The sequence below is a fragment of the Heterocephalus glaber genome, unplaced genomic scaffold (genome assembly GCF_053883595.1).
Source record: "Heterocephalus glaber isolate CG9 unplaced genomic scaffold, H.glaber_assembly_v1.0 deba00001479, whole genome shotgun sequence".
Classification (NCBI taxonomy): Eukaryota; Metazoa; Chordata; class Mammalia; order Rodentia; family Bathyergidae; genus Heterocephalus; species Heterocephalus glaber.
This window is the reverse complement of record NW_028258316.1, coordinates 8,305,906-8,328,644: the sequence shown is the minus strand read 5'-3', so window position 1 is coordinate 8,328,644 and position 22,739 is coordinate 8,305,906. Positions and strand designations below refer to the sequence as shown.

The 22,739-nt window shown below is 44.5% G+C and overlaps 1 protein-coding gene across 31 annotated transcripts in view; it reads left to right on the top strand.

The window, feature by feature from the left end:
- Ralgps1 (Ral GEF with PH domain and SH3 binding motif 1) overlaps nucleotides 1–22,739 on the top strand; it is a 262,738-nt gene that overhangs the window by 101,783 nt on the left and 138,216 nt on the right. For 23 of the 31 annotated variants that reach the window (XR_015439737.1, XR_015439736.1, XM_087182747.1 and 20 more), the window contains 2 exons: nucleotides 11,491–11,580; nucleotides 14,362–14,454. The exons of 2 other annotated variants lie outside the window; for them this stretch is intronic. Coding sequence is in view for 27 of the 29 variants with exons in the window: in XM_087182747.1 (XP_087038873.1) it covers nucleotides 11,491–11,580; nucleotides 14,362–14,454 (183 nt within the window). In the remaining 2 variants the exon portion in view is untranslated. Of the gene's footprint in view, nucleotides 1–74; nucleotides 250–11,490; nucleotides 11,581–14,361; nucleotides 14,455–22,739 lie in introns of those variants that run through there. 6 more of the 31 variants (XM_087182739.1, XM_021262025.2, XM_021262038.2 and 3 more) reach the window with 3 other exon arrangements.

Here is a 22,739-nt window from a genome sequence, read left to right as displayed (position 1 = left end):
GCCTGGTCAGCCACTGGGGCTGCTTTGCGTAAGATGAACTCATTGGCATCCCTTCTCAGCAGACCTTTCACATCTGAGACCAGGACTCCTCAACAGACTCCAGAGAAGAGAAAGCAGCCCACTTACCTCTCAGAGCATCATTTTCCTTATCTGTAACTGAGAAGAATCATAGTAGTCACCTTGCACAGCTGTTATGAAGAGTAAATGAAATGGTATACGAAGAACTTTCAGCATCTTGTCTAGCACATGGTATGCATCCAAACAATTCAAGGGAAGAAAAGAAAAACGTGAAGGTCAGCTAATGGGAAGGAGGTTGCCATGTTATTTGAGACAACTTGTAGCCAAACCAGAGGCTGAGTGGCGAGGGCCCTGGCCAGTCTACCTGCCTCTCCATGGGTCTGAGTCCTTTGGGATTTCCTCATAGACTGGCTGGATAGAAGAGCTCACCCAGATTCACTAAAGGTCTGTTATGTACCAGGCCTGTTTCTCCACTCCAAGGAGTTCACCATATAGCCCAGAAGTTCTTGGTCTCTTTTGGATCATGGATTTTTGTGAGAATCTGACAGTATCACATATGAACCTATCCCCAGAAAATATGGGAATATTTATGTTCAGATATATAAATTTGCATTTAATTTTGGGGGTTTCATTGTTGCCCTAAATTGTGTGCAGGGACACTGTAAGAGTCTTAGGATCAAACAGACCTGGGTTTGAGTCCTAGCTCCATGATTTATCAGCTGTGTTATCTTGGGCTGACTTGTGGCCTCTGTGAGCTCATTTTCCTCAGGAAGCATCCCAAGTGGCTTTTAAAGATTAAATGAGAATTGTGGGTGTAAAGAACTCGGCCCAGTACTTGGCACACAGGAAACGATTCATGTTAACTTTTTTGTGTGTATGTGTGGGGTTTTTTTTGGTACCGGGGATCGAACTTGGGTCCTTCCGCTTGCACAGCAGGCGGTGAAACCACTGAGCTAAATCCCAGGCCCTGATTCATGTTAACTTTTAAAAAGGGAGCAGCATGGTAGGAACTCTTAAGGCCAGAGTAGGAGGGTGGGGCCTAAGTGCAGACATGAGGGTGGGGATTGTGCCCCAAGAATGCAGAAAATTCTGGAAAAGATGAAGGAGGAACTGGAAAAAACAAAAGTTCAAGTGAGAGCCGGAGGACTGCTGCCATTTGTTGATGGGCATTGGGCAGGGAGGGGGCTGTACAGGAGGCCAAGCAGGGGCAACCAGGAGCAGGAAGAGCACTCGGGAAGGGGAGTGTCTAGAACCCATTTCAAGGTGAGGAGTACTGCAACTTCAGTCACCCAAGACAGGGCCAAAAGAGAGGCCTTGCAGCCTGGCATCAAAGGCCTGCTGGTGACTTCAGCCAGTTTCGTGGGGACATGCAGGCTGAGTGGTGCGAGGTGGAGATGGTGGAGAGGCCAAGTGTGGGTGAGCCCTACAACAGGGGCTCCCAGGGCAGAAGGCGAGGAGGAGGAGTGGCCGGGAAGTGGTCATGTTTTCTTCTTTTAAGTAAGAAGAGCCTTGAGGAAGTTCGTATTTTGAATGGAAGCATCCAGTTAGACCAGGAAGTTAAAGATGAGAGAGAGGGACAGTTGATTAAATCAAGTCCGAGAGAAAGAGGGAGAGGCCGAGACCTGGGGCCCCTTCAGATGAGATGAAAGGTGCTGCTGCAGGCCATCTTAGGTGTGGTGCAAGGAGGCCTGTGGCTCCTCTTCTCCAGGGAAACCGGAGGGAAAGGTGCGGTGGGGATCAGGAAATTGTGAGAAATCCACTCCACAGTAAGGGAAAGAGTTGGCTATGGAAAGACTCTTGGGCAGTAGCAGTGGCCCAGGTGAAATAGACTGTGACTTTTAAAGTTTCCCCAGAGCATGTGGGCAGGTGGTCTTCTCTAGTTGTCCTTTGTAGGCTGGGTGTGGGAGTGTAGGAAGGCGATCCATCCACACACACAGGCTGGCAAAGCAGGTTCTAGAAGGAGCAAGGGGTAAGGGAACTTCAAGCCCTGGTAAAGAAAAAGGCTGAAGTGACAAGTGATAGGAGATAGGTCTGCTTGAGAGGAAAAGGATGCTCTTAGTTACTTTTCTTGTTGCTGAGACAAAATACCTAACACCTAAAGTTAAAGAAGGAAAGGTTTATTTTGGGTCACAGTTTGTTTCAGTCCATAATTGGCTGGCTCCAAGGCAAGGTGGCATGGCAGAGGGGCATCACAGAGGAGAAAAAAACAGTTCATGGCATGGAAGGCAGAAGGCAGGAGGCAGCAAAAGCAGCAAGCACCAAGAGACAGCAGCAGCTCTCTTTTTGTCCTTTACATTCTATCCAGGATACACACCCTTAGGGGAAGTAGCACTCACACCCAGGATGGGCCTTCCCATTATCTACACCCAGAACTATGCCAAACCAATCAGTGGGCTGATTTAGTGATCACACATCCTTGATTCCAGCACCACACACTCTAGATCCAGTCACCTCTGAAAAGCCCCACCTATGACCTCACCAAATTTTAGGGGGACATCTAGACATAAGCCACAACAGATGCCAAGAAGGGCTGCCAGGGACAATAGTGGTGGTGAGAAAACAGATTTGGCCACAGGGGATCAAGGAGGAGGTGAGGACTGCAAGATTTGAAGTTGTGGCACAAGACTGGGATATATGTTTGTGGTGTTGAGCAGTCCCTGGTAATCAAGAAGGAAATGACAGTCATGGTGGGGTTAAGAGTTGCTGCAACTGAAGTGGTCAAGGTGCCTGAAGTCATGATCATTTCTAGTGATGTCAGAGCTGCCTAAGAGGCAGAATTTGATGGGGAGAGGAAGACAGTGACCCAAACTTTTATCTTTTCCAGTATGTCATAGGGGAGAAAAAAGACTCATACATATGTGTCCTTTTCAGACTGGCTCCCCCCGTTTTGAATATGCATTTATTTATGGTTCATCTCTGTCTGTGTGACTTGATAACTCATTTCATTTTTAAAAAGATCAATACTATTTGATTGTATGGATGTGCTGTGATTGGTATATCCATTGGTTTATCCATTCACCTTCTGAAGGACATCTTAGTTACTTCCATGGTTTGACAACTATGAATAAAGCTTTCATAAGGCAGGTGTTGTGGTACATCCCTGTAATCCTAGCGTTCTGGGAAGTTGAGGCAGGAGAATTGCAAGTTTGAGCCCAGCCCCAGCAACTAAGCAACTTAGCGAGACCCTGCTTCAAAATAAAAAAGGACTGGAAACATAGCTCAGTGCAGAGGCCCTGGCTTCAATCCTCAGTACCACGAAAAAGCTGCTGTGTGTATACATGTAAGTTTTCACATCATCTGAGTAAATCCCTTGAGGTGCAATTGCTGGATCATGTCTGTCCCATTTTGCATTTCCGCTAGCAGTGAATGAAAGTTTGTGTTGCTCCAGATCCTTACCAGCAATTGGCATTGTCAGCTTTTCTGTTTTTAGACATTCTCACAGGTGAAAGTAATGTTGTTTTCATTTGCTTGGTCCAGACCACTCCTAGACAGTTATGTCTGGTCCTCGGTGTCTCACATGAGGTGGTAGTGTAGGGGTGGGTGTGGAGGTCACACAGGAATAGAATGTGTCACAGTGCAAGGTGGGCAGTAGGGGAGTGGGGAGGAAGGTTCAGGTGAAGGATGTAGAAATGAGGAGACTCAGAAAGGAAGTTCAAAGTCTTCAGGTAACTGAGGGGTTCTTATGAGAGGCTGATTAAACATAACTAATGGGGCCTGATCAGTAAGTGTAGGGGTCAGGGAGTGAAGTGGAGAAGCATTTAGCTTCTCCTTACACAAGGCAGTTTCCTAACTGTGGCAGCTCAGGGAAAAGCCAGACCAAGGTATCCTCACGGTTACTGTGGAATAGCATCCAGTGGTGGAGGCAGGGAGAGGGTAGGGCTGCTAAAATCTCTTCCAATTCTTGGATTCTGAGAAAAATCATCAATGGGCTTAGGAGAAATTTGTGGCAAAAGTAGATTTCTCATAAGAATAAATAATATTCTTAAACTTGGATTATTCTTGTTTTTCCCCCTTTGGTTTATGCTTTGTTTTTATTTGTAGTTGATTAACTGAATAGAGTTTTTTGTCTTCATAAGTATTCTGATTTATTCATCTATAATTTTTCTGTGACATTTTACAGGAGGTACTTAGTCCCCAGCTAGCTAGTGTTAGCTATACCATCAAAACAATGATAGTGATAATAGTTTATGTGTTAAAAACTTGTTAGCACCATGACCATTGGGATATATTTCAAGTATGCATAACTTGTTTGACAGCTAAAAATTAATGTAAACTGCTCTATTAATAGGCTAAAGAAGAAAAATTGTATCATTCTATCAACTGACCTGCAAAAAGCATTTGACAAAGTCCAACATTCATTCATGATAAAAACCAACCAAACAAACAAAAACAACTGTCAGTGAAGTATGAACAAAGGGAAACAACTTGCTAGAAAACATCTACAAAAATCTTTCAGCCAAGGTTATTCTTGGCGGTGAGACACTGGATGGTTTCCTCCAAAGACTGGAAGACAAAGATCTGTTTTCTCACCAGTTCTGTTCAACATTGTACCAGAAGTCCTAGCTAGTTCAATAAGTCAAGAAAAAATAAAGAAAACTGTCTTTATTCACAGATGATATGCCTGACAATGTAGAAAATTCCAAAGAAATGCTTTTTACAAAACCCTTCTGAAACTAATAAGCAAGTATAGCAGCAAGGTGGCAGGACACAAGATCAAAATATAAAAGTGAATTTCTTTCCTATATACTATGAAAAATTGAAATTTGAAATTTAAAAACAATACCCATTTGTAATAGCACCAAAAACAAAACAAAACTTAGGTTTTTACCTAACAAATTATGTACAGGTTTATATGTGAAAAGTTGTAAAACACCGATGAAAGAAAACAAAATAAATCTAAATTATTGGTGATAAATTCCATATTTATGGATTGAAAGACAATATTGTTTGTTTGATTTTTTTTTTTTTTTTTTTTTTTTTTGGTACTGGGGATTGAACTTGGGACCTTTCACTTGCAAGGTAGGTGCAGAACCACTGAACTAAATCCCTGGCCCCAAAGACTCAATATTGTTAAAATGTTAATTTTTCCCAACTTAATCTGTAGGTTTAATGTAATTCCTGTTAGAATCCTACAAAGCTATTTTTTTTTTTTGGTACCGGAGATCGAACTTGGGTCTTTGCGCTTGCGAAGCAGGTGGTAGAACCACTGAGCTAAATCCCTGGCCTCCTACAAAGCTATTTTATAAAGAGCAACAAACTTATTCTAGGGGTTATATGGAAGAGCTAAAATAATCAGTGCAATACTGAAAAAGAACAAAGTTACAGGTCTTAGTACTGTATTGGAAAAGAATAGAGACCTAGGTTAATGGAACAGAATATATAGACCCTAGAAATAGTCCCACATAAATATGGTCAACTGAGCTTTCATAAAGATGTGTACCTGTCAGCTTTCATTACTAGGATAGAATACCCAATACCTGCAACTTAAAGAAGGAGAAGTTTATTTTGGGCTCACCATTTCAGATTTTCCATCTATGGTTGGCTGAAACATCATGATGCACGGCAGATATCAAACATCCACAGCAGAAGCATCATGATAGAAGCATAGTGGAGGAAAGTTGCTCAATTCAGGACATCTGGAAAGCAGAGAGAATAGGAAGAGCCAGAAAAGAAGGGGGCCACGGATCAGATATAGTCCCCAAAGTTATGCTCCATGACCCACTTCCTCCAACTAGGCCCCATTTCCTCATAGTCCATTCAACTGTTAACTCATCAGTGGGCTAACCAATTGATGAGGTTACTGCCCTGACAACCCAATTACCTCCCCAAGCTAACAGTCAGGAAGTGGCTGTCCTTATCCAAAGTATAAGGGCATTCAATGGAGAAAGGATAATCTTTTCAATAAATGGAGCAGGAACAGCTGAAACTGTGTGTGTGTGTGTTTGTGTGTGTGTCCATGTGCACACACGTGCACATGTGTCTTCTGTCTGAAAAAATTATTCTAGACACACACCTTAAACGTTCATAAAAATTAACTTGAAGTGGATAATAGGCCTAAATGTGAAAGGCAAAACTGCAAAACTTAAAAAAAATCTATATGACCTTGAGTCTGATGACTAGTTGTTAGACATAATTCCAAAAGCACAATCCATGAAAAAACACCTAATATTAAGACTTTATTAAAATTAAGATTTTTTTCCATTCTTTTTTTTTTTTTGTACCAGGGATCAAACTCAGGACCTTCCACCTGCAAGGCAGGTGAGGTGCCACTGAGCTAAGTCCCTGGCCCTTTTCCATTCTTTAAAAGACATAGTTAACCTGCTGTGCAAGCGCAAGGACCCAAGTTCGATCCCCGGTACCAAAAAAAAAAGACATAGTTAAGAGAATTTAAAGTCAGACCACAGGCTGGGAGAAAATATTTGCAAAATATGTATTTGATGAAAGACTTATGTTTAAAATATATTAGTAAAATTCACTGAGAAAACAGTCCAATAAAAAAATGGTCAAAAGATCTCAACAGATACCTCATCAGAGAAGATATACTGATGGGAAATAAGCATATGAAAGATGCTCATTTATCACCAGGAAAATGTAAAAAACACTACGCACATATTAGAATGTCTAAAACAGAAAAGCTAAAAATAGCAATTGCTAGCAATGATTTAGAGCAACACAAACTCTCATTCTTTGATTGTTCGTGGGAGTGCAGAATGGAACAGACATGATCCAATATTTACGCAGTTAATTTGAACACATACACACATGCTAACACAGAAATGTTTATGGCAGTTTTATTCGTAGTTATCAAAAATAGAAGGGATTGAGATGTCTTTCAGTAGGTGAATGGATAAACCAATTATGGTAAATTCATGCAATGTAATAGTATTCATCTAAAAAACAGAATGAGTTAACAAGTTGTATAGCTGAATCCTAAATGCATATAGTAAGTGAAAAAAGCTGATGTGAAAGGCTACCTATGGAAGATTCTTTTTCTATCCCTCTGACATTCTGGAAAAGGTAAAACTGTTGGGATTACAGATAAGTGGTTTTCAGGGGTTATGGGAGGGGAGAAAGGCTGAATGTGTGATGTATTGGAGATTTTTTTTAAGACAGTGAAACTCTTCTGAAAAATAATGTAACGATGCATGGAGACACAATGTATTTATACACATTCACAACTTTACAGAACCGAGAGGAAACCTTAGAATATGTATGCAAACTAAGAAAAATTCATTTTAGAGACTGAAGGGTCCTCTCAAAAATAAATAGGACACATACGTGTAAATACCAAATAGTTTCTCTGGTGTGAGAAACTGAAAGTGTAAATAAGGACTAAAAAGTAAAATAGATAATGTAAAATAGTAAGAAAAGGGGCAAAGGGGAAGGGAAAATGGGAGGGGTAGGGGAAAGGAAAGAAGGGAATGGAGTTAATATGAGAAAATGAAAAAATGGACACAAAGTCTTTGTAAATAGGGAGGACTAGAGGGATTGAAGGGAGGGCAGGGGAAGGGGGAAAAAACAAGAACAAAGAGAATGTAAAGGTGCAAATTCCCAATGATGAATGTCATTATATTGTATACCTAAAATGTACCAATAAAATTAATAATATAAAAAAGCAAGCTAAATATACTGTATATACAATTATAGAGTTGTAGGTGTATAAAACAACTTCCCTGAGGAGGGTGAAGGAAAAACTTGCTGACCTGAGGAATTTTGAAAAAATGTAGAGCCTGTAAGACTGAAGATAGAAGGGGCTATACACAAGCACTGTATTCTGATAAAGCTGTTTCCCAGGAGGGATGAGTAACAGTTCTGACATGCATATAATGGAGGCGAACAGTTGAGGATGTGGATGGCAGACGGTGAGAGCTACTTTCTCTCTGGTGAAATGGGAAATTAAAGAGAAGCCAGGTTAGAACAATCCATATGATAATGGATTGTAGTTGGAGATATCAGTATGAGGTTATATTTAGCTTAATGGTCACAGGTAGAAATATTTATAGATACATAGATTAATTCTTTCTCTGTCTCTCTCCCTCTGCCCCTTCCTTCTCCTTCTCCTTCGCCACCTTCCCCCACCTCCTCCCTCTCCTTGTTCTGCTGGCTGAGAAACAATGATACTCCAATTTAGCACCTATTGGGTACACATCTTGGATTCTGCTACTCTTACCTAATAAATGGAACCAAAGTTCCTTTTAAAAGTGGCTGATTTTAGGACTGGAGCAATGAGTGTACAAGATGAGCCTGTAGCATGTTGCGGCACCGGAAAGGAGGCGCTCACACTGACAAACCAGAACAGTGCTGGGATGTGTCGGAGGATGCAGGGCCACCTGAAAAAGCTTGCAGTGACTGGCCAAAGCAGGAACAATTTGAGCAACAAAATAACATATGACTGGATGATAATCCAAAGTACAATATAAATATCCATGAGCTCATACTGATATAAATGACTGAATAAATAAATGGAGAGTAGACAAATGCCCCAGGCAGACTTTCAAATAACTTATTGTAGATACTTTGTCCTTAAGAAGGTGGAGCAGAACACTATAACTGTTAAGAGTGGGCTGAGAGTGAAATAAATAGGACACACGTGTAATACCACATAGTTTCTCTGGTGTGAGAAACTGACGGTGTAAATAAAGATCAAAATGAATAATTGATAATGTGAAGTAGGAAGAAAAGGTCTAAAGGGATAAGGGAAGTGGGAGGGGTAGGGGAAGGGAAAGGAAAAACTGGAAACAAAGTCTTTGTAAATAGGGAGGGGTGGAGGGTTTGAAGGGAGGCAGGGGAATGGGGAAAAATAAGAACCAAGATGCATCATGTAAAGGTACAAGATCCCAATGATGACTATAACTGTATTGTATACCTAAAATTGACCAATAAACTTAATGAGAAAAAAAAAAGTGGGCTGAGCATGATGACTTCCTTCTAAAGTATGAGGTAGTATATGTGATCAATTTTCTGTTAATGGGCATTTTTTCTATTTTTCACTCTCATACGCAGTGTTTCTGTGAATCCTTATACATATGTGTTTCTGTAATTCTGAACTTTTATAAGGTAAATATTTTTTAGAGAATATACCTTAAGTATCTTGGAACATGTATTCAAGTTGTTCTTCAGAATGTATTAATTTCTGCTCCCCCAAGCAGTATCCAAGAGTCCAATTCCTCTACACTCTTGATACAATTTACAACTCACAAAATATATATCCTTTAATATGCAGTAAGCTTTTATCAAATAATTTGAAGAAGATAGATGGCCCAATAGAAAGACGGGTGAAGACCTGAGCAGGCAATTGCAAGGCAAATAGTACAAGTGACAAGTAGCCTATAAATATTTGGAACAGGAAATGTTAACTGAGAAAAATAGAACAAGATAAAAAATTAACTGGATGGTCATGAAAGAAAAGCAAAATAGAAGCAGTGAGATACCATTCTACTCACTGATAAATAAGAAAAGAATTTTAATAACTGGTGCTGGCCTATGCCTAAAAACAGATCTGGTTAAACTTGTAGGTGGATAAATAAACAGATCTTCTGGAGGCCAACTTCTTCATATATACTTTCTTTGCGGGGGTACTGGGGATCAAATCCAGGACCTTGTGCTGTGAGGCTGGTGGTGGCACCACTGAGCTAAATCCCCGGCCCTTCATATATACTTTTGAAGAAAGGTAGGCACACTTTTGTTCACTCCATCTGCTGGAATTTATCCTAAACCTTAGTAAAAAGTGTACAAAGGTATATGTGTGAAGAACAGTACAGTCCTGTCTTACTGTGTCAGGTCTTCCCATCTTTTCAGGCCTGCCCTCTTCTCTCGCTGTCCTCCAGCCTCCAGTTCATCTGCTTTGAACTTCTTATGGCCCCGATCACAGTTGCCTTCCAGTAGAGATTTCTGGAGGGCTCTGTCTCCCTTGGTCACCTCTGTCTCAGGCAAAGTCTGGAGCCTGCATCCAGGGGTGTCTCATGCAACTCTGTTGAATTGTGGACTCTGAGTTGCCTCTGCATGGTGTGGGCTACAGATCCAAAGTCAGTCAGCTCTGCCCCCTTCTGTAATTATGCCAGAAAAATGTACAAGGTTTTGGCACATAGGAATGTATTAAATTATATATAAAAAGTGTCACACTTAAGATTATATAGCATAAAAAGTGCACACACTATAATATAATATAAGATAAGATAAGATAAGGTTTATGGGTTTACTGTTTGGTATCCAGAAAGATTTTCTTCCATAACTGGCTAGTACACATTTGAGTCTGAATTTAATTTTGGCAATTTCTTGGAAAAAATGATTCTATGGAAACCCAAACATGTCCTGGAGGCAACCACAGATAATTACACTGAAAAAACATTTCTAAAATACTTGCTCAATATTAAAGGCAAATTGGTTTCTCTTGCTTTGCTTCCTCTTTGAAAAGTGACACTATTTCAGTTACAAGAATCTACAGGAATATATTTTTAGCATAAACTTGCTTTGTTAGCTCTGGGCTGTCCTTCACTGTTTTTGTTTATTTTTTCCCTTGTAACATGTCCTCCCTTTTCATTCCTCATATCCTCATACTTGGCCAGCCCTACACCTTCTTCATTGCAGCACTGTCACGACAATCTTGGGCATTCATTCTTCACGAAACAGGACTGTTGTGATCAGTGAGACATAAGCACGGAAAGCTGTTTCCCAGCAGTTCTGAGCTGAGCCCTTTCTGTGCTTCCTTGAGGTACCGTGAGTCAGCCCTGCACCGACAGATGACTTTCTTGTTCCCATCAACAGACCCAAGGGCTCAGGCTGTGGCTGCATGTGAGAGGTCAAGCATGAATGAGCTCCTGAACCAGAGCTACCGACATTCCCTTTTGGCACATACTGTTTCCAGAAAAACATACCCCAAATCTGCATTGCTGTATGGAACTTTGAAAGACACTTTTTGTATCATTTATTATTGCACAAAGACAAGCCTCGTTTAGAAAGTTAAATTTACTGCAGTTGTGCATATATTGGTGATCCCTCCTTGTCTGGGGCCTGGCTGGGAATATGAACCTCATGGGTACTACTTTAGTATGCACATCCCTTTGACAGTCCATCCATCTTTCTGTCCATCCTCCCATCATCCATACTGTCTCCCCTGCTTGGTCCTTCTGAGCAGGAGTCCAGGCTGATTCATCCCACAGTGTCCTGCAGCACTTTCAGGACCCAAGTGTCACAGAAGCCCAGTGCTCCCTACATGACCATGAAAATCCTACTGCCTAGCACCACTGTGTATTCTGAAGGGGTTGCTAGGAACAGGGGACCCATCTAGGTTGGGAGCCACAGGGAACTCTCAACCTCTTGACCTCATACCGTGCTTGACCTCAGACCATGATCTCACAGCTTCCTAGACCCTCGGAAATCCCCCAGCAGTGGTGGGTGGTGTGGGTGGCCCAGGATTTAACAGCGTTTCTGGTGTGTGCGTGTATGTGTACATGTGTGTATTTGACTCTACAGGTCAGTTTTTGGGTTGTACGAGAAATTCTAACAGCACAGACTTTAAAAATAAGGGCAGAAATCCTGAGCCATTTTGTGAAAATAGCCAAGGTAAGCTGTTTTATTATTTTTTCCTTCCTTTCCTCCCTCCCTTTCTTTTCTTTTTTGTCTCAAAAGTGTGTTTTTGTAGTACTTTGGGAGGTGCTTTGGTCTGGGTCTGCTGTTCAGGATTCAAATGGGCGTGGGGGGGCACGTCCTGACGCTCCAGGCAGAGCCAGCACTGGCTGCCCACAGCCTGGTGCCCTGTGTGTGCATGAACACAGCCCCTCCAACCCACAGTTTTGGTGGCCATTTTTGCACCGGTGCATGTGATCTCATCACAGCCTACATATTTGCGTCCCCTGTCAGCAGAATGTACTCCACCCCATCCTGAGCTAAGGCACATGACCCCCTGCTACTTCCTCCTGACCCCTGGCCTGATAAGCGTCTGTCCTTGCTGCTTGTTGGGACCACCTTTTTCCTCTGCCCTCATCTCTGCCAGCTCACGCTGTGCCCTCCCGTGGTTTCCTGGATCACTCATGCCAGGCAGCCCCTCCCCATATCCTGCTCCCACCACCAGGGTTTGCCGGACTCTCCGCAGCAGCGTTGCTCAGCCTGGTTCCCTGCTTGCTTCATATGTGCATGTGTTGTTTTCTGACCCAGATCCTTGGAGAGCAGCCCTGGGCTGAGGCCCTTCAGAACCTGGCAGTGGAACAGCTGCTTTGCTGATGTGACTGCATTCGGTGCCACAGTTTTGTCCCTGGGGTAGAAGGCAAAGGGGAGGCCTAGAGAGAAGCACCATGCTCAGGCCCACAGCTACCAGTAGAGAGTAGGAATTAAAGCCATGTCTGCCTTCAGCAGAGTGGCTCTGCTATCCTCCCAGGAGGTTAAGGGCAACTGTTTATAAACACAGTAGGGGCAGTGGTTATGATGGTGTCCCTCACATTTTCAGGACATACTTGGAACTGGTGCTGGGCTTAATGACATTTATTGGTGTGAGTCAGTTCTATGCTGGCCCAGGAGAGAAGGTGGGATGTGGTTCTGGTGCTCCTGGGGCTTGGAGTTGGGAAATAAGTTTATGGCCCTGACTCAAGGAGTCCAAATGATCCTTCCTTCATGCCTGCCCTTTGCCTACTATAAAATGACATGCTGGCCCTGTACTCTGGGTATATCTCAGGGAAACCCTTTCTTTCTCTGGCCTTGATTTTCCTATCTATAAAATTGAAGGGACCTGGCATGGTGGTGCACACTGGGAGGCTGAGTCAGGGGCCTTGTGAGTTCAAGCCCAGCCCGGGAAACTTAGTGAGATCTTGTCTAAACTAGAAGAAAATCAAAAGGGGTGGGGATGTAGCTCAGTGCAAAGGCCCTGCGTTCAATCCTTCATACATACATACCAATATATATAAATGGAAGATGTGGGTTAGGTAATCTCCCTTTCTGCTCTAAAAAGAAATTCTGTGACAGGCACAGCAACTCCAATACGAGAATGAAACTCAGTTCACTCAGAGAATCTATTCTTACACACAGGAAACAATTAGAGATTGTTACAAGATGTATGAAATGAAGCATTAACTTGTGTGGTCAGGGTGAAGCTTCTAAGCAGGAACAGAGCTATGAGGATCCGGCATTACTGGCTTTTCATTTGTTTATTCATTTTAACTAATGTGTGCTGGAGGCTGTACTAGGTACCGGGAACATGGTGGTAGATAAAACTCTGTCCCTGCTCTCAGGGGACACAAGGTCTAGGGTGGGAAAGAGGCGAGTAAAACTCCAGGACAGTCCCAAGTGCAAAGGTCACACACAGACTGCGGGAACACAGAAGTGAGTCCGGGGCCTTTGTGGATTTAGAACGTTGTCAGGAAAAACATGTTAGAGGGAGTGGTATCCAAGCCGGGATGTGCCTGAGGCAAGGGATGTGGGAGAGGAAGACCCATTTTCCAGCCAGAGAAGACTGAGGCCCGTCTCCCAATGAGCACTCATCCTGGCTGAGGCGCTGGTATAGGCAGTTGACAGGCACTGTCTCATGAAGCATCGGTGACAGTGGTTACCTTCCTTGTTTTAACTGTGAAAACACAAAGGCTCAAAAGGACCAGGTAACTTGCTACAGGAAACATTAGTAGTGAGTGCTGAGACGACCAGGTCTTTGGCTTCCATAGAGCCTGCTTGCTAACCCAGGCTTCACTGCCTCCCAAAAAGGAGAGATGGGACCCAGTCCTGTTAGCAAGTTTCCCGGAGCATCAAACCAACAACAGAGCAGTTACATTTTTCTGCCCTTACTCTCTTCTGTGACTCATTCTGTTGCAGTCCCTGGTAAAGAGCTTGTCTGAGACTGAATTGACTCCAAATGTTCCCGCTAATTTGGGGTCTGGTTCAAAGGAGCATGGTCGAATGGGAAGCTGGAGCTTTCCTTGCCAGCTGAGAGGGATTACACAGACTGATAACATCGTCCCTGCCTCCTTCTCATTGGGGTGTTAGGATCATCACAGTAGAACATCCCGATGCTGTTGGCACAACCAGGGTCTTAGCTTACAGAAGCCTGCTGAGATGAAGTTCAGATTCATCTTTAAAAAGGACATAAAGGGATTATCAAATCTTATCCCCAGCCATGTTTCTGTCCAGCAACCAGACGAGTCAGTTTATGAAATTTTAGATCCAGATTCACCTTTTGACAATTTGAGAGAAAAAGAGCATATGGTTCCTATGAACTGCCTAGAACTATATTTTCTACATGAGATATTTTTAAGTGTAATTGAATTTTATAAATATGACAACATTTGGTAACACTTGAGCATATTTTTGTTCTGTTGTTTATAGCAGCAAAGTAATGTATTCCATATCTCTTTTTTTTTCCAGAAACTTCTAGAACTCAACAACCTTCATTCTCTCATGTCTGTGGTGTCAGCATTACAAAGTGCTCCCATCTTTAGGCTGACAAAGACCTGGGCTGTAAGTTAATCTCCTGAAGTCTGTCCTTTTGATTTCATTGCTGAAGATCTGCATTGCTTAAGCCCTAGGCTTTTTCTGACTGTCTGCACTCTGCTAAAGATGGAGTTACCTCAAGTTAATGAAATGTACCCTGGGCATCCTTGTGGCATTAGTGACTCCAGCCCCATTTTACTTCAAGGGAGCAGTGAGGGAGCTGATGTGGCTGGGGCTGGAAGCCCCTAGAGGGAATCTTCCTGAACCTCACAACACCATCTGTGGTGGCCGGGTCAGTGCGTGACTTTTGCCCTCTGCTTAGCCAGTGTTGGTCTCTGGCAGCTTCCAAACTGCCCTTGGGAAGATCTCTGGGCTGATGGTTTGCAGCTGCCCTGGGTCACTGGCCATATAGTTCTGAGTTTCTCTGGAGAAACCTGTGATGCTCATGTAGGAAAAAATGATTTTTTTTTTCTTTATTTTTTTCCTGAAGCCATGGATAATTTCAGCTCAGAGGTGGAGTCTGATAGTTATATAATTGAGTCTGAGGAAAGTTTTTCTGCCGTAAAAGTACTTTAAAAATATCTCAGACCTCTTTATTCTCCTTAGCTTGGCAAAGTGCCTGACATGGGGGAAGAAATTGCTATTTCCATAGCTCATTAGCATTCACCTCCTGGCCTGCCTGCACCAGGTCTCTCACAGCCACACAGCCCAGGCCTTTCAAGACCTGTTTATGTCCCAGAGAACTGAGGGAAATTGTATGGAATTGTCAGATGTGCCTCTACAACTCATTTCCGACCTTCTTTCTGCCAGTCAGTGGAGCTGGGCTGTTTCCTGCTGGCTGGTTTACGGTCCTTTAAAATACTTAAGGATTATGTTGTAGGTGGTCAGAAATGAGCCTTGTTTCTTTCCGTTGCAACTTTCAGTAGATCTAGCCCTAGCAGAGTGGAGCAAGAAGCATTAGCTTGGATTCCTGAAACTAGGTTTGTGTACAGGCACCATTCAAAATGGGACTTCTAACTGGGGAGGCTCTCTTAGATTCGTAGTCTTTTGTCAGTGCTTTGTGGAGCCCAAGCAGCCACCAGGGCCTGAGGGAAAGGAGGAACTGTGCCATACAGGGAGCCCAGGAGCTGTTTTCCCCAGAGGAACCCTGTCTGTGTCCACCTTATGTATTGGGTGCGGGGCTAATTGCAACTGAACAGTGGCTTTGGAGTTTGCAAGCAAGTTTGGAAGCCTCTGGTCTCTGCAGTTGCTGCCAGCCCTGTGATTCCAAGTTCATCTGATCAGTGAGGCTTTTTTCAAAAGTAGTTTGAGATTCTTTTTCAAATGAATTTTCCATCATTTCGTTGCTGCTATTGTTTCTTGGACTGCTGGGAGCTGTGTGAGGAGCTGGAGGACTAAGCTTTGAATCTCCTCATGTGCACAGGCCTTACTGTTAGCAAGACTGTAACTCCTAGGGATCCCCAGAAGCTGCATTGTGGATGAGGGTGAAAGGAGTGAATCAGCACAAGCAGCAAGGGCTGCCTAAAGGCCTCATGTAGAGAGAGATGAACTGCCGAGGGACAGGCAGGGCCCACGGATGAAGCTGTGGATGGTGTTTCCAAAGGGTACTGTCTATTGCTGGGACCGTGGGACAGCAGCAGGTCACAATACCAGCACGACTCTGTTTGGCTTGACAAGCACTGCTCAGGGTGGCTGAGTCTTCTTCACTGCTGTTGCTGGAGCTTGACTGCAATGAAAATAAACCTCCCATAGCGCTTCAGGGAGCTGGACTGGAACATCCACCCAGGACCTATTGGAAGGCATAGGCCCTTCTCCAGCTCCCTCCAGGCCATGTGGGCCAGTCATTCTCCCTCTTGGATTTGCCAGAATAAAAACACATGGCATTCTGCCCTGAATACTTCATGTGTATTAGCTCATGCAGCCCCTACAGCTCCCCACAGCGGCAGATCCTCTTGTTATTTTCATTCACAATGAGGAAACCGGCCCAGGGAGGTAGAGTGATTTCTGCAGGGCCCGACAGCTAAGGGGCAGAGCTGGGATGTGCAGAGTCCCTGCCCTTACCCCCCACACCATACTGATCTGAGCAAGAAGGACAATTCTAGCCACGCCACCTGTCACTTGGAACAAAAGCAGGGACTTTTTATTTTTAATAAAAAATTTTCTCTCATGTATCAAAAATACTGCATTAGGAACTTTGAAGATGCTAACAGTGGACTCTTGGTGCCTTTTCAGGCCTTCAGGTCCATCTTGGCCGGGGCTACTGCTGGGCGGCACCTGTCTGCTACAGTGCAGCAGAGGGCGAAGTTAGAGGAGAGCCTCAGGGAGGGGACATGTGGCCAGTGAGCCAGAGAACTGCAGCCATACCTCGAGGGGTGCCTCTCTCCTTTGTTTCTTAGTCCAAGCCATGGCTTCTGTTGCTGCCTGCTCTCTGCCATCTCTGTCCCCTCACAGGCATTTAGCTTGGGGGAACTAGGGAGATGCCAGGGAGCTGAAATTACATGTCACCAAGGATCAGGGGACTCAGGGCAACAATACATCCTAGTGTTTTGTTTTGTTTTTTTGAGACAGGATCTTTGAACTCACTATATAGCCCAGGTTTGCCTTGAACTCATGGTGATCCTCTTGCCTCAGCCTCCCCAGGACTGGGAGTGCAGGCATCTGCCACCACGCCTGGCCCCAGGGTTTTTTCTGAGAAATCTCTGTATTGTCTCATAAGGGATGAGTATTGGGCTGCTTCCTGGGTCACAAAGGCTTCTCACTAGGGCAGAAAATGAGAAGATGCAGCATTCTAGGACATAAGAAGGACAAGTGCCAAACCTGTGTTGGGGAGCAAGGGGAGTGCCAGGTCATTTGTGCGTGTGAGGGGTTGGCTCTGGGTGAACTCCACTCAGTCTCGTTTTAGTTCACATTCCCCCATCATCCACCTGTCTTGTTAATCCAAGAACAGCACCTCACACCAAGCATTTGGGAAATGAGGGGATCAAATTCGTCTCCCCTCATGGGAAGGGACTGTCTGTGCTTGGGAGCACTGGCAGGTGGAGCCACATCCACTTTGTGGGCTTTTACAGCTTGCCTCCCCTTTTGACTATGTTCCTTCATGTGTCTAATTTTTCTTTGTATCCTTTATTCCCACTCAGCATAGATTTATTGCTTGAACTGTACAATTTTGTTTTGAATTGCAACCTTCTAATTTCTAGTAATGAGATTAGCTGTAGAATCATTGCCACCAAAGAGCTGTTTTCTCTCCCCTGCCTTGTCCCTTGAGCTGAGACTGGTGAGAATTCATGGACTCACAGAACAAGGAGGAGCAGGCGGCCCTCAAGAGACCAGCCACAACAACCCCAAAGGCCAGTGCTTTTATAGTTCTTGTTTGCAAAGGAGGAGACTGAAGTTCCAGGAGACAGAGTGACCTCTTGGTTCAAGATTCCAGAGCTGGTAACTGCCAGCACAACAACCCTGTTGGACCCCACAGCCTGCTGGGCCATTGTGTGAATGGCTTGTAATGGAAGCCACCTGTGACAGAACAGGCTGGACATAAGTGAGGACAAATAGGCACATACTTGTTTGGGAAGTGGGGCTGGAAAGCTGAGGCTGGCATGCTAAGGCTGGCACAGAGCCTGGCAGGCTGCCTGGGTACTACCAAGGAGCTACACTGAATCCCTGGATATTTGGGAAACCTGGAAGGAAGAGGGGTACAAGTGTGGGAGGAGACCAGCCACTTAGCTGCACTATGTATGAGCTCTAGTGAGGGTTAGTTGGTCATTGGCTAGGACAGTGTGGACAGTTGGCCTATTCATGGGTTGGGTGGACAGGACAGAGATAGAGCACAGGCCTGTGCATAGTAGGACCTTAATAAATCCTAGCTGGATGCCCAAACAGAAAGGGAATCATGCCTGGCCCAGCAAAACACAGCCAGGGAATGGTTTATCTCAGCACTGGGGCCACTTTGGAATACTGGCTGCCTTAAAGGCATGAAAGCAAAGCAAGAAGTTATATTGGCCAATTCTAATTTCCTAGTATACATCACCTTGTGGGTATTTACTCACTGTGCAAATGATATATATTATCAGTTGCCTCTTCCATGCCAGGCCCGGAAGCTGTAGGCTGAGGCCCATCCTCATGGGCTTCCGTGTTATCAGGGGACATAGGCATTGTTCAGGGAGAATGACACATGCCTCATCTGGCTGGCACAGGAAGCGATCGGTAGATGGTGAGAGAATGGTGAGGCAATGAACCAGAACCTGTGAGATAGGAGTAAAGTGATGCAGACTAAAGCAGGAGGGTGTGATGGAGAAGGACTGGGTATTGGCTTTGGCATGCATGCTTAGAGGAGGCCTCTGTGAGATGAGGCCCTTTACCTCAAGGCCTGAATGACAAGAAGAAGCAGTATGCTAAAGACAAGGGGATGAGTAGTCCAGGCAAAGAGGCCAGCTGTGCAGGGGCCCACAGTGGGAATGTGTTTGCTGTAGTCAAGGCACCCGCAGGTCAGTGTGGCCAGGCCTCAGTGGGCCAGGAGACTGGTGTGTAGGGCTCGTGGCCTGGAGAAGTCAGATTCTACCCTAAGGGTACTACAGGGTCACACAGGAGACAGACATGAGCTCATTCACAGTGCCTTGCTGGTTTCTGTGCTTTCAACACTGCTGCTACTTCTGTGGGTAACAAATTGGGAGAGGGTAGGGACCAAGAGTGAAAACCAAGAGTAGTTAGGAGGGGAGGACAGAATCCAGCAGTGAGGTGACCTTGGCTAGGATGAGGGTGGAAGTGGGCACAGACAGAAGTAGACTGATGTGGGATGTGTTGTGAAAAGAATTGCTGGGTACCACAGGAGGTGCCATGGGTGGGACATGGAGGAGCAGGAAGAAATGAAAAGTGATTCCTAGGTTTGGGTGGGAGCAGCTGGAAAGCTGCTGAAGCCTCTTCTCTGACACAGTCTCCCAAGAGGAGACTCTTATTCCTGAGCAACCCGGGGCCAGGGAATTCCTAATGCATGGGTGAGTTATCCATTATGGTAATCACAGCCACAGGCTTTACACGCAGCACACACACTCCACATACACACACACATATATGTGTCACATGCACGCATGCGCTCTGCTTGCTCCGTGCACGTGCCCAGAGTGATTCACTCTTTCCTACTGAATTGGTCCGTAGAGCTTGACTCATTTGCAGCAGCAAAGTAAAAACTGAAGTTCTTGGCATGGAGGCCAGGTCTGCTGGGTAGTGGCCTGGAAGGGGATCGTCCTGGGAGCAGGGCTCTCCCTTCCAGGCGTCATTGCACATTGCTGTTCAGAGGATGGCTCTTTCCACTAAGAGAATTGAGGCCACTTGGCAGATATTCTAGGCAGGCAGAGTGTGGCATTCATGCATTTTGGCTCAGAGAGTCTTTTGTCCAGGAAGAGCCTGTGCTTCTCAGGTATGCCGCAGCCCCTCAGTGACCCTTCTCTGACATGGTTGAGAAGACAATAGGAGGCCTGGGCTTCTGGTTTCAGGCTTCTCTGAGCATTGGCCAGGAGAGACTTGAGCCTGGTGTGAGGACAAGGAGATGAAGGCAGAGGAAATCAACACTGGCAGCCTCCAGTCACTCCTTCCTGTCACTCATCAGGGGCCCCCTGCAACTGCTTCTCAGAAGGTCCTCCTCATCTTCTGCTGTTGCCTTGACCTTGCCATAGCATTACACACTGTTTATCACCCTATTCTTGAGAAATCCCTCTCCCCTTGGCCTCATTCTCTTCCTGCTGTTCTAACAGTGGCTCTTGCTAACTCCTTTTGTGCCCATGGCTATGCAGATTCTGCCGTACCCTCAATCCTCACCTGTTCCATTTCCCTTCCCTTGGTGAGCTCACCAGCTTAGGGAGCCTCACTGTCACTTCTGTACCCCTGGTGGCTGGTTCTGTGGTGTAGCCCTGATCTCTCTCCTGAGCCCTAGACTCATACTCCAGGACCTGGTCCATTGAGCCTTTTGCTTGCATGTTCTTTGAAAGCTCACACCTGGCCTGTCTGTAATCACACTCTGGTTTCCATGTTGAGCTTTGGGCTTTCAGGCAACATAGTAGACAGAGCTGATGAAGAATAGGGCCTTTCTTCCCTATCTTCCACTTTTGCACAGGGACACAATACTGGATGATATACAACCAAGTTTAAAAAAACCAAAAAAACCCCCCAACAACCAAAGCTACCAAAAAACCAGGAAGGAGAAATGACGCCTTGCTGAAAATAAAGGGGACTCTCAAAGTCAGAGCAGTGAGTAGAGGGAAGAGGAAAAGTGTATATTGGCCTTCTCAGAGTATGGAGGCCCTCATTTCAGGCCCACACACATGGGGGCTGGAATTAACTGCCCATAGCAGCAGAGAGCCATCAAATATCACCCCACCAGAACTCAGTGCACCTGCAGAGAAGACAAATGGAGAAGTCGCCTACGAGAAATTGTTATCCCAGCGTGTACCACGTGTGGCCATGGGGTCTAAGTTCCCACAACCTGCACTGGTGTAGGGAGCGCTGGCCACACAGAAGAGGTGAGGATGAGGACATGGAGAGGAGAGCATGGGCTCTTAATGCAGATCCTGTGCTCAGTGCCAAGCCTCCTTCTCGTGATGAGGATTAAATGAGTAGTTATATGAAAAACCGTTCAGAGCTACACATAGTAAGCACATGGTAACGATGAGGTCAGTGTTAGCTGTTGTTATTATCACTATTATTATTTTCAGTTCTTTTTTACTATTCTTAAATGGGCTGGCGGAGACCACCATCCCTCTAAGAAAAGCCCTTTTATTTATGATCTGAACTGTCGTCATCTTCCAACTGGTTTCTTTGCCCCTGGCCTTACTCTCCAGTCTACCTTCATATCATTCCTCAAGTGATCTTCCCAGAACATACCCTGGAGGTTTCATGCCCTGCTTTGGTGTTCTTCCCACCCCTCTTCTACCCATACTCCTGCCCCTGCCATGTTAGGTCACAGGCCCTCTGCCCACTGCTCTTCCAAAGCAGTATGCGCCAGTGTAACCACTTTGATACCACTCTTTCTTATACTCTTCCATTTGAGATTATTTCACCACCTCTTGTTTTATGTGATGATTATTTTATGAGCCAATTTTTAGTCAACATTTGGTTTTATAACCTCCTATCTCAGTAATTCCTTTGAGGAAAGGAAAAATAATGAGCTTGAATGAGAGAGTGTTGATAGACACTAATAGATGACTTTGAGGGACACTTGCATCTGGGGATATTGTTCTTGGTGAAAGCTTGCCATACTGAGCATCTTACTCAGCACCAAGAATATAAAGGCATTTTGGCAATGGCAGCAAACATAAAAAAGTTTCATAGCTACTTCACACCTACTTTCTGACTCTAAAACATAAACCATAAACCTTTCAGCTATGGACAGTGGAGCATCTGCTACCACTAGCAACATAGTAATTCAGAGCCCTAAGTCATGTGTGCAGGAGAGGCAAGAGTCGACCAGAGGAATTTCCTGTTAAAACATGGCCACAATCAACTCATTCTTTCCCTTTTGATTAGTATTCACTGTTCATGCTTCTCGGCTTGTGATTGGCACCCTGTTTGCAAGTTGAGCTAGAGTAACTGGAAAAATAGAATAAGTGGTTAAAAATGATGTTCACATGACCTGGCATCATATGGCCTAGTCAATATCAAACTTTGCCAAAAGGCCAGTTTCTATCTCTCCTCTACCAAAGTCTTATCCAAAGCAACACTTGCTGCATTGTAACCAAACTATTGGTCTCTTGAACATCTCTGTCTGCTCCTACCTCGAGCCATTTCTCATGCCTTCTGTGGCCTCTGGCGTCTCTTCAGCCCCATCTATGCTTGTTGAAATCCTTCAGCACTGGCTACCAGGACTTCTTCCCCAAAGGCCTCCTTTCCATAATAGTTTATTCTCTCCTGCTTTTAAGTTAGCCCTTTTCAGTGCCCAGCAATGTTAAGCAAATGAAATGCACATTTGGCTCTGTCCCCAACCACCCCAACACAGGCCCTGGACCCCAGAAAAGCCCTTGGTAAATGCATATTAAGGGACCAATCTCAACCTCCCAGCTCTATTCTTGGGTTCTTGTAAGAATGTCTCTTGGGATTGCCATGAGTAGAATAAAAAAAAAAATTACTGGAAATACATGACGAAAATTATCCTATGAGATTATACATTGTGTATGTGTATATATGTATATGTGATTGGATACACACATATATATGTATATGTTACTATTAACAGATGATTTTTAAAAAAGGTAAAAATCATGACTCATGCAAATACAAAACATGTATGTGTCAAAGGTTTTATTTAATTCATTAGAGAACCAAGA